The 12009-nt window shown below is 39.1% G+C and overlaps 1 protein-coding gene across 1 annotated transcript; it reads right to left on the bottom strand.

The window, feature by feature from the left end:
- Positions 1-392: 392 nt before the first annotated feature.
- CUNH3orf52 (chromosome unknown C3orf52 homolog) lies at positions 393-9715 on the bottom strand. Its single transcript, XM_041464107.1, has 6 exons — positions 9536-9715; positions 5342-5465; positions 4653-4786; positions 3757-3827; positions 2161-2351; positions 393-520 (listed from the first exon to the last, which is right to left on the bottom strand). Exons 1-6 carry the CDS (start codon positions 9713-9715, stop codon positions 393-395), a joined length of 828 nt encoding a protein of 275 aa, XP_041320041.1.
- Between the last annotated feature and the right edge of the window lie 2294 nt (positions 9716-12009).

Below are 12009 nucleotides of genomic sequence, written 5' to 3'. Positions count from 1 at the left end.
CTAACATTTATAAGACTACAAATAAATGACAAGATGCAATTCACTCACATGGTAGTGAATATGTTCCATTCTGCATAAAGTTAATGCTTAACTTTTACGTTATAGCCAGTTACTGTCTGTAACTTTTGTGCCACTCTGGCCTGTCTTCTGCTCCAGCACCATCCTCTTGGCACTGATTCATCTCCTCTGGTCTCTCATCAACAAGAACAGCTGTTTACTGCCTTATTAAGGCAAATATCTTACATCTGTTCATTTTTATCCCCAGTGCTAGGCAGGAACTATAATTAAGGATATAGACTTACAAATTTTCAGATTTACAAAACCAGGTAAAGTATCTGTCTATTCACTAGTAGCAGTAGCTAACTGTAAAAGCACACTGCTAATTCGACCCTTTAAATATTCCTGTGACATTCAGCTTTGTTAGTGAATGAGACATGTCTCTTCGTGCTGTTGCTTTCTTCTTTCATATTGCACACTGAAGACGAGAAAAATAGAGCAAAGAGCACCTTATCCAAGGAGGCTGTAGGAAGAATAAGGAAATTATGAGAGCTGAAGCATTCTTAAGAAGCTAGTGCAAAGGCCTTGCATGTAATTAAAGAATACAAATACACACAAAACATATATATATATATATATATGTGTGTATGTATGTATTTAGGTTTTATAAGGAAAGAGCAAGTAAATGTGACATTTTTTTGGAGGGAAAAAAAGTAACAGAGATGAGTTTGAGTGGAAGTGAGCATTGAGGATGAAGCTGTACAGATTATTTTGTATAAACCAAGAGAAGAAGAAAGGAGTCACGTGCAAGACTGCTTTCAAAGCTCATGCAGAACATTCAGATTTAATCATAAGTCAAGGCAAAGCAGAGCTTTCAAAGTCAACAGAGCATGCATCAAATACATTATTTTCTCAAGGGTGAAATGGATTACTGAGATATAGGAGAAGGAGGTAGTGGTGCTATAGCAATACAACACTGTCATAAATATACCACATTTTTATTTACAGTATTGCACCACAGGCCGTATTTATAGGACAACAATTTTAGAAGTGCTTCTACCTAATGAATAGTTCCCTGCCCTGGGATTACTTATAGATAGGGAATCGCATCTCTTCTAGGTGGTGATGAAGATGAGGAATCTTTCCATAATTTCTCTGAAAGTTAAAACAGTACTATATTAATATTAAAATGAAACTTTAAATAGTTATTTCAACATATTATTTCCTGTCTCCTTTTACACTACTTTTTCTAAGAATCCTGTCAATATATAAGGAACAAAATGCTTCTAAAAATTGGAACTCATGACCTGTTGATCTCTTGTCCCTTGGTAAGAGTCCCAAGAAAAACCAATATGAGTTAATTGCAAACCTTATTTACCTACGCTGCAATGCTGAATTGTTAGCCTAGGATTATTCTAAAAGCACATAGGTGTGGCTCAGTAAATTGGCACTGGGGGGAGGCAGCTCCATGCATTGTTTTTAGTATAGGTTCAAAGCTCATGGGACTTTTATATGGGCATTTCTATCAGGACAAATATAAATGCATTGGAATCACCATCTAGTTGCTGGTAGTCATTGGAATCACTGCCTAGAAAACCTGGAAGAATGAACATTTGCTTCCTTTAAAGGTATTTCTGTACATAATAAATTTTCCAGAAAATGAAAGACAAAAATCAGGACTCTTTTTCATCCCTTAGATTAAAATTTGTTTTGTTAGCATTCAAAACCAAATGTACAATAAGGAGAAATGTTTTTAATTATTTCTCTCGCCATTATGGTACACATACATACAAGGAGAATTTTTCTGTGCAGATAAAATGCAATATTAGGTCAGAAAAGTTTGGTTGGAGCCCACAGCTAACCAGTCTCATCACTATTCCCTTTCTCATCAAAGGATCAAACAGTCCTACGTTTTAAGTTAAGCATATCAAGACTTTCTGAAAGCTATTTAAAGAATAGCTTAAAGCTATTCTTAAAATATTCTGAAAGCTTATATTTAAGAATATTTTAAAATATTCTTAATACTGTTATGCAATATATATATACTAATGCAAATTATATATACTAATGAATCTCAATATCTTTCTAGAAATATTTCCCTCCTTTCCCATAAATACTTCTGGTCTTTGTAAAGAAACAGTTTCTCTAAGGTACAGCACTTACATGTGAGAGAAGTCGGGTTGAGCTTTAACCTGTCACATTCAGATGTCCCAGGATTAAGAGTATCTTCATCATAAATATTTTGACGTAAAATGTTCCTTATAAAATCTGGGTTCATACTGTTTTCCATAAATCCCTCTGTTGATGGTGGTACAGAAAACACTAGCTGATAAATTACAGTGGAGCTTTCATTACTGAAAAACAAAGTCAAGGATGAATGTCTTCAAGTATCAACAGGACCTTTTCTTCTTCCTATTTGAAAGACTGACTTTTCATGTCAGTGTTGGGATGGATTTTTTTTTTTTAAAAACCCAACATTTCCCCAAGAAGAGCATTATGAAAGAAAACTGTCAAAGATGCCAGTTTCTGCCTCACCCTCCCTTCTCAGAACAGCTCTTGAAACTGGGTACGTACTTGAAGCCAGCCACGGACATGTTTTCAAATGCACAAGGGGCAATTGGACGTGTGTTCTAATGGGATGCACTTTTCAGTACTGGTGGTTCACAAGAAGCTACTGATAAGAGGTGTTGCAATATCCTGTGCATAGTTTCACTAGAAACCTGTAGGAAGGTTTGTTTTCCTGCTAGCAGTATCTGGGACCACGCAGCTGTGCTCCTGACTCAGCTCTGGGGTGGATTACACAAACCAGTGAACTGGAGACCATCTGTGGAGATTTCACTTTTTGTGACTACAATTCAACAGCTATCTTCTGTACTCACAGAATTCAAAACATTTTCAAAAAGTACTTGAATGGGGGAAAATAAAAGGAAAGAAAGAGAGGGAGACAACAAGAGAGAGACATCAAAGAGGCAGAGAGAGTTATTAGCTACTCAATGTATGCGCAGAACTACAGCTTTGTACTTGATGGTCTAAATCATAGTTATACCCATAAGGCTAAGGAGCTACAGTTCACTGTTAACAAAGCTGGCATGCCCAAGGCTGGCAGGGCAAGGGAGCTTATTCCTCAAGGGAGCAAAGTGCCTTCATGACTGCCACTTGCCACATTGCAACGTGGCTGGTCCTCTGTCATTGCTATCTCAAAGGACCTGGGACTTTGCAAAACTACTTCCCTTGATTTTTTCCTGTCTTTCTAAATTCTTTTGTAAGAGTTCTTTTTCAGAAGTCCTTGGGAAAGCTCTCTGTTTTCCCTTGCCTTCTTGCTATCTCTCCATGACAGGAGACATGTAAATTCCTCTTGCCTTTATCCATTTTGGGAACAAAATTATTCTCTCCTGCCTATGAACCCTGTTTTATATATTTAAGATTATTTAAACTACATCAATCTTAAGCATCTCCAGCTATTAATTTCCCTTTTAATAAATATCCTTGAATGTGTTTATTAAGGGCTGCAATTGGAACCAAAGATAACAGAGATGATACTTCACAGCAACAATATGTTCCTGTCATTATATAATTTTAGCAGCATTTACCATTTACACCAGATGATCCTTTGACCAGTTTTCACTGCCTATACACATAATTTTCCCCTAACAACCCATTTTTCAGAGATTTAAATATTGTACATATTTACATAAGCAAATGTATGTTTCATCAAAAGCCTGTAATTTTCAGATAACTTTGGTGACAGAAATTGCTTACCTGAAAGAAATCACCTGAGCTGACCTAAAGTAACGTCCTAAAGCTGGAGATGAGTTGTAGACCTCTGTTAGCTGAGAGAGAGAGAGAAAAAATGTTTCTTCTATTCAATCTTTTTTGTCCTCACAAATTAAAAAAAAACCAAAAAAACACAGCAAATAATTCTTACAAAGTGCTTTAAGGAGCACAAAAACAGGTGCTGAAGGTCAAATAACAGCAAATATCTGCCCTGGAAATGGTAGAGAGACATTTAAATTTCACAGACAAGTTAATTGTACATTTGAGTGATTGCTGTGTAACCTTAACACAATGGAGGCACTCAAGGTGAACTAAGAGCATGTGCTCATGCTGCCATGTGCAAATAATGCTGTTAGGTTTGGGATCTAATTAGTACCAAAAGGCTTTTCTAACTCTTACTTTGTGGGGGGGAGGGTCTCTGTCTTGAGATTGCCTTCCCACCATGTCCAAATGATCTTTGCCATGTATGCTGAGCATATTTCAGCTGTAACTCAGAGCTGTGCTGGCTCAGCAGAAATCATCGCTATAAACCCAGGCTGTAATCATGTACTCATAAGAGAATGCAGCACACAGGATGTTTAGCCCCTATTATGCTTAGATGACTTTCACAGGCCTCTCCTAAATTATTCAATAATTCTGTGAAAAAGGTGAAGACAATGTCTTAACAAATGGTCAAATTTAGGGGGAAAAAAAAATCAACACTTTCTTGTGCTTAAAAGCAGACTTTTTTTTTTTTTTTCCCTAGATTGTGACTTTAAAACGTACAACACATTTTATTTGTGGACTTGGAAATGACTGCGTTGCTACACAGAGAAACAGAAACTTAAAAGGCAAAACACTGAAGCAGAATCAACTTTGCCAAGAATCACATAAACACTTACCCTCTTAGTAATGTCCTCAGAGGAGAAGTGTGAGAGACCACACATTAACTCCAATGTTCCTGAAAAATTGTGAAAATTTCCATTGCTTAGTAATTCATCAGGATCCCAGTAGTCATCCTCATCTGTGTAAACATCTAATAATCAAAAAGAGATAGAAAGGGGAGAAAAAAGTTTCAGATAGCTGAAGTATTGAAAAACAAGCCTCTTGACATTCTCCAGGGTGGCTTTCTCATAGATTTCTTAGGTAAGGACTGAATGGGAAAGACAGAAAAAGTCACCTGAAAAAGTGACAGCACCTGGAGGTCAATCACCCACCTCCATTAGCAAAAGTCATCTGCTCTGGGAGTCTGACAGGCAATGATACCATGGGACCTAAGTCATCCATGGCACTTGTTCCAACATTACAAACATCATTTGCATCCTCATATCCAAATTTCTTCTTGTGATATTTTCTCACTTAGCTACAAACTTGAATTGTCACCTGATCAGGATACAAGTTGCTTGCTGCCTGATAAGATAAAAGCATTCACAACAACTACTGAACTACAGTACCACCCTCTGCAGTCTGTATCCCAGTTCCTTCAGCAGTTTACTGAAGGACATTAAAGGATGTTATTGTTGCATTTGTCTTCTATTAGAGTGCACATATTGCATGTTTGTATTACTGTAAGCAAGAGCGAGATACTTACTAGAATAAAGAATTAGGCTGATGAGAATGACCAGGAAGATCACTAGAAATATTGTAGATATAACCATCCATAGTTTACACTTCCAGAAAACTACATTCCTGCATGATTTCCAGGGATCTCTCTCCTAGGTATAAAAGAGAAGGGCATATTGATTAATCAAATAAGGCAGGAAAAGATATTGAAGGATGTCTCTGCTGTCACATTTAGAAACAAAACCCCCACATAGATGGGAGAGCCTCATTGGTAAGCAATGCCCTACATCAGGGGTTCCCAGCCTTGACTATTGCTGCAGGAGAAAATGTAGTCCTAGAGAAGGTAAAGGACGTTCACTTGAGAGAGACCATTCCCCTTTGTGCAGGAGTTCTAACTCTTGAATGGCCCATAAAGCTAAAGTACTGCAAAGGTGATTTCTTGGCTCCACGTTTTGTTTGTTTTTTTTTTTTTAACTATGTGAATTAAATTTGCATATTCCACAAGCTCTCCTTTTAATGTTTTTCATCTCTCCCAACTGAAAAAGGTGTCTCTGGAGGTATTTCCAAAATCATTCACCTCTGCAGCGTTGATGATGTCAACCTGCATAGCTTCTGAATGCCAGCATCCAATGCAAAGGCAATGCTATTCAATAGATAGTATTGTGTTAAACCCTCCATAAAATAATCGAGACTTTTATAGCTGACTTACTTTTTCTTCAGAAGATTGGAAACTTGAAGGCTATTGAGTGTACTTAACAGAAAGTTTAATGCAAATCTCACCTGTTCTATGAGGTCAAAAGCAAACTTCACCCAAAAAAATTGTGCATGTATGTACCTTCATATGGGAGAGAAAGGACAATACCTTGCCTGTTATTTAACTTTTAATAAGATTGAAAACCATGACAGAAATTAGTCTTTTAATGAGTTAATCCAGCAGGATGAATATTAAAAAAAAAAAAAAAAAAAAAAAAAAAAAAAAAAAAGGTGAGGAAAAAAACCAGCAAGCTTAGGTGATGGTCAAAACCGGTAACTTCATCTGTTTTGTTCCACAGCCAGAAGAATCAGAAGACTGAAGCAAGGCTTGAATGCATAAGCAGACCATGCTGTCTTTTTAATTACTCCTCTCCCTCCCTCTCCATCCACCATAAAGGTAGTAATAAAGTCTATGTCCTTTTTGTCACCAGTACCAGGAAAAGCATATGCTGTAGGTTGTCTGGGCCACCCACACACATGCAGATTGGCAGGAACCAGCTGCTGCTGGAGGCACTAATCCAGGTTTTCTTCCTTTACTTTTTGAACTTTCTAAGAACACAGAATAACAGAGAGGCTTTCACTGAATTTACTGAATTGAGCAGCTGGCTAAAAGTTTCTATGTGCCCACCCAGGGACACCAGTTCTCGGGATCTCCTCTGGTCACGATGACCCCGAGATATATCAAAAGTCTCTTTTCCCCAACCCTGCTGTCGAAGAAGGAGTCAGAAGTCTTCGGCTGTTGTTCTCAAGGTGGTTTATTATTTCTTATCTAAAACTTTTTCTGCCTGGCCTGCCGAGGTCCGTTCAGCAGGTCAGTCTGAGGCATACTGCACTGCCCTAAGGTGGAGCTATCTCTTTATACTAAAAACTATGTGTACTTTATTTACAGTTATTGTCCAATACCTATCATCTATGTTGGACGGTGTACTTCTACTTTAAACCAATCAACCAGAAGATGGAGGCTAGGAAGAAGAAGGAAGAAGAACAGGACAATGCCCAAATTCCTCCATCTTGTCCCCTAGACCCCCATAGTAAAATTCTTCAAAATTCCACCTTTCACCCTGTGACAACTACTGTTATGCTACTTAAACTTTTGTGACTTGTAATTCTTCATATAAAGTTGGTAATTTGCTCCATGGGTTGAGATCGAATTCCCAAGTGTCTTTGTCTTCCTGCTAGGGTCTCCGAGCCCCTGCCAGGATTTTGAACCATCCAGGGCACCCAGAGGGATGTCCTGCGTTCTGACAGTGGCAGGGAACAGGGAGAGAAAACAGACACACAGAGAAACAGCTTACAAGGAAGATTCCTTCAGGAACAGAGGCAGAAAAAGCAAAGCACTCTCTGTAGAAACCTCTGCACACAGAACTTTGCTCTACTGGAGAATGAAAGGCAAACACGGAGTATGGTTTTGTTTACAGCATACTTTCAGCTGTCATCACATTTACTTTTTTTAAATTTGATTTTTAAAATATTTTAGAAGTATTAATTTCAATTTAAGACTTAACACTAGTGTATAGTTTTGTATTTTAAAAATTTTAGAAGCCACTACTGCTTAGAGTGCAACTATGAAATCAGCCATAGCCCCATCAGCTGAGACAGGCAGCTGCCAAGACCAAGTTTTGATTGAGCTACCACATGTTTAGACTATCTCAAAATACAACTCTTAATCACATATAGCAAACTGGCTTGATCCCAAGAAAACATTCCGCTCCACAACTAGTTCAGCACCTTCCAAACTTTGCCCATAGGTCAGGGAGAAGCAACAGCAGCCGAGAAATTCTCTCCCTGGTGGGCAGGGCAGCTCTGATTAACCTGCCAGCTGAGCAGAAAGCAGAGCATGGTTACTTCCAGCAGTCTGTATACGATGGGGTGAAAAATGCCAATCATTTGTTTTTAAAATGTTACAGGTTTAATAGTAATAAAATGGTTACAAAAATAGCAATATAATTAGAGTAATAAAAATTTGGACAATTTGGATTAGACAATATGAGACAATAAAAAGAAAGAGTTACGGACAGTCTGAGTACCTCTTTCTGGGCAAAATAAGCCGGAAAAGGGACACATGTTAACAGAAGATTAACCCTTAAGAAAACCAGCCTGTTGCATATTCATACATGATGCATAACTCCATTCAAACAAAGGATTCTGCCTGGTCAGTGTCAGCTTCTTCCTCTTAATCCTAACAGCATCTTCAAGGCTGAGCAAGGCAGGAAGAAGTTAGTTTCTTCTGATAAGAGAGCAATAAATTCTTTTTCTCTGAAAGATTAAGGTGTCCTGTGGCTGCTATCTCAGTGCAAGTCCTCTTTTTTAAAAAAGTATCTTACATAGCATAGTTTCTATTTTAACATTAGGTTATAATCTAAAACTATATTTAACACACTACTTAAGAAAATTAATACAGCATAACTTTCTAACATAACACATATAATATTTATTTTAATATTTGCAAAAAGCCAATCATAAAATACGCATTTTACAGACGGGAAGCCCCTTGCTATAATCAGCACAAAGAGACCTCAAATAAAAACTCAGTTCTGGAAAGGGGAAGGATAAACCCAAGAGTAAGGTTTCTCAAGACAGTCCAGCAGTCCTAGCTCCCCCTGTCTCCTCCCCTCTCCGCTGCTCCTCTTTGCACCTCCCGGAATGTGTCTGGCCCTGCAGAGAGCTGATTCAGCTTTCCAGAGCACAGGAGAAGGAACTGACCCCTGGCACAAGAGAGCAAAGGGGCTCCCCTAAGGAAGCAGTGAAGTCACAGGAGAGGGAAGGGAAGGGAAGGGAAGGGAAGGGACTGGCGGTGTGTCAGGCAGACAGCTCCCGGTGCGGTCAGCCGTGCCCACAGAAAAGCGGGAAACATCTTGGCACCGCCACAAATACTCCTGCAGTAAGTAGTGAAATTCACTGTACAGCAGTCACGTGTGACTGTTATTCCTCTGCCAGAATTAGTCTGTTCTGTAGCTTTAAACTAGGGACTAGGAGCTACCTCCTTAGGAGTCACATGCTGACCTTAACTGAGGGTTTGGAGTGTTCTATGAACACAAATTCATAATGGTTAGCAACTGAAAATTACTCAGAGATAAAGAGAATACAGCATGCTCTGTTTGAGGACATCTTATTTTTGCTTGGCAGCACTGTTTCCTGGTTAACTTCTACTGAAGGAAAGCCTGGTTTTAAAACTTATTTCACCTTTTTTCTGGTTTTGAGCCCAATTCCACTGATAGCACATTAGAAGATAAAACAAAATTCAGAGAACCAATTACAGTTTCACTTTCCAAATTAAAAAGCTTAAAATCCCACTCTCAGAACACTTAATTGATAAGGAAAAAGAATGATATTTAACAGTTTTTTAGCCTCTTTACCTCAAACAGCAAATTAAATCACCCCTACAAAATGTTCTGTCATTTGTGTCATTTCTCTTGCTGTGTAGTATTTCCCCCACTGGAAGGATCAAATGACCAAATGAAATTCCTACCTTTCTTGTTTGAGCATTTAGGGGCTTGTCATGATCAGTCTCACTTTCCTCCACCTTATGTTCCTGTAATTCAATAATCTCATGCTCCTGAGCAGAGCTGTGCCTTTTCATTGCTTCTGTCTCAGAAGAGGGTCCTCTGCGAAGACCTCTGTCTCTGAAGTGAGCACGGAGCCAGCTCATTTCCTTCTTGTTTCAGCTGCAATTATGGTCAGTAGTAGCTCTGACACGGGGCTGGAAACAGGAAGAGTGAGGATAGCGTTCATAGGAGAGGTCTCAAAATACTGTTCTTCCAAGGAATTCCCCTAATTTAAGTCAGCTGCCCTAGCTGCAGAGAAAGGGAAGGCAGAGGAAGTATTGATTTGCATAGCTGTGAGAACTCTGACTCTCAGCTGTGCAATACTAGGTTTTCCAGTTTGTCTACCTGCCTGTACCAGCCCTTGACAAGCAAGTGACTAAACCTTCAGCAATGCTAAAGGACGATTTTGAAAGGAACCAGTGTTTTCTCTGCTGCTGTCAGCCAAAACAATAAAATGTTATTACTGTTATCCATGCAGCTAAACAGATGCGGTGCTGAACAGCACGAACAGAGTAAAAGTTCATAGAGCATGTTGTTTGCTTAGGCTGGGACTCTGTCAACACTTGTGATTCTAGTCTCCCTCTGTAGTCAATAAAGAAATGAACACTAATGACCTTTGTGCTGTAAATTATTCTCCCTCTAGCTATTATACTGCCTAAAATCATATCTGGTGTTACAGAAGCATTTATGTCCTTCAACATACTATCCAATCCAAACCTGAGAAGCTGCTTTCAGGTAAAAAAACCCCAGAGGACATAGATAAATAGAAGAGAAAGATGGCCTTAAATTTCAACCTGTGCTCTACAGGACATGCTTTTATGAAACAACCGTGGTGATTCAGTCTGTGCTAGCTTCCCACACGCACTCTCGTGTGCACTTGGAGTCACTCACAACAGCTTACTGTAGCCAGGGACTGATTACGACCCCACCCTCCTAAATATCCTTGATCCTACCTCATCTTATTTCTCCTGTTCACATTCCATCCCCATGTTTCTCCTTCCTTCCCACAGAGCATCTCTCTCCCCTCTGATTCAAAAGGTCTGGGCAGGTAGCTGGTAACCACACTCTTCCTCACTCTTTTGTCCCAGCACAGGGAGTATCATGCATTAAGAACCAAACACAGCCTCTCTCCCCAATCCCCTTTCCTGCTGCCACTCACAGCACGACTCCTTTTTCCTGCCAAAAACTCAGAGTGCTCTCCCCTCGTCCCACCACTCCAATTTTCTCTTTGTGCAACTCACCTTGCTTCTTCTGCTGCCTGAAGCACACCCAGGGTTTGCATTCCTGATGTCACGTCACACCCATCCAGGCAAAGGTACTCCATGAAAGTGAGCATGTCTTAGGTTTATTCCACAAGTAAAAAGAAATACAAATTGTCTACCCCACATGTTTTGGTTGTGAGAATCTTTAAAACTCTGGAGGACTGAAGGTAAAACTGAGCAGTCATCAAGATCAGAACATGTATCTGGATCCACAAAACCTTACTTGGGTCATCTTACACTAGAAAAGCCTTTATCTGGTTCTCACTACTCCTGCTGGATATCAGGTTCAATTATTCAATTTCTACTCACAGTAGACCTTCCTGCTAGATTGTCTGAAATCAAAACTGTTCCTCTAAGACAAAGAGTTAATGATTATAGACTTCTTGCCATGCAAAGGCCAAAGTCCTTATTTTATTTTATGTATTTATAAACTGCTTGAAGTCTTTCTTTCATCTGGGGGGATCTAACTTCCACACTTGTTGCATTTCTTCTATGTGCAATTCTGACCATTTAGCTTTACAAATCAGGAAAGTCCAAGGCACCAATGCAGTTCTGATCGCACCTGGAGTTTAGAGTTTCGGAGGCACATCCAAACAAATAAAACATAGCCCCTTGCAGTTTTAGCACATTTATTAAAAAGGAAGATGTGAATAATTGAGTAAAGAAACAACCCTCCTAATATACAGGGTTTGAATATAGCTTATGCTGTAAGTTTGACACAAGCTGGGGCAAGGTGCCCAACAGGAGAAAGGAAGGAAAAGCAATAACAGTATTAGAAAGAGCAATCTCACTGCATGCAGATTACAGTGCTAGCTCTTTTCAACATTTTCCCCACATGCTGCCAAGGTAGGACTAACATTAAACAAAGATCACATACTTATGTACTGCAGAGTAAGTGTGCTGTGTGGACAGCAATAAAAGGTGTTCAAACTGCCAGCTTCATCTTTTAAATATATATATTAAAGGTGAAAGCTAAACACTTCCAAATATCGAGCACAGCTTAAAGACAATCTAAATGGTCTTAAGGCCATCCAGACAATTCTTTTATTAAGCTAAGAACTAGTATTCTGAAGTCCCATAAACAGCTTTGGAAACCTTAAATTGGCTAGATTTGGAGTGATAAGCTCATCAGGAGA

Source organism: Pyrgilauda ruficollis, unplaced genomic scaffold (genome assembly GCF_017590135.1).
Source record: "Pyrgilauda ruficollis isolate IOZ18807 unplaced genomic scaffold, ASM1759013v1 scaffold17, whole genome shotgun sequence".
Taxonomy (NCBI): domain Eukaryota; kingdom Metazoa; phylum Chordata; class Aves; order Passeriformes; family Passeridae; genus Pyrgilauda; species Pyrgilauda ruficollis.
This window is presented reverse-complemented; position numbering and strand designations above follow the sequence as displayed.

Bases quoted from the DNA above. Each gene is read 5' to 3' on its own strand.
- CUNH3orf52 (XM_041464107.1), bottom strand. From the start codon at position 9,715: ATGAGCTGGCTCCGTGCTCACTTCAGAGACAGAGGTCTTCGCAGAGGA. The intron at 3,828-4,652 runs GTAAGTGTTTAT...TCTCTCTCTCAG, and splicing joins CTGAGGACATTACTAAGAGG to CTAACAGAGGTCTACAACTC. The intron at 2,352-3,756 runs GTAAGCAATTTC...TTTGTTTTTCAG, and splicing joins GCTCAGGTGATTTCTTTCAG to TAATGAAAGCTCCACTGTAA.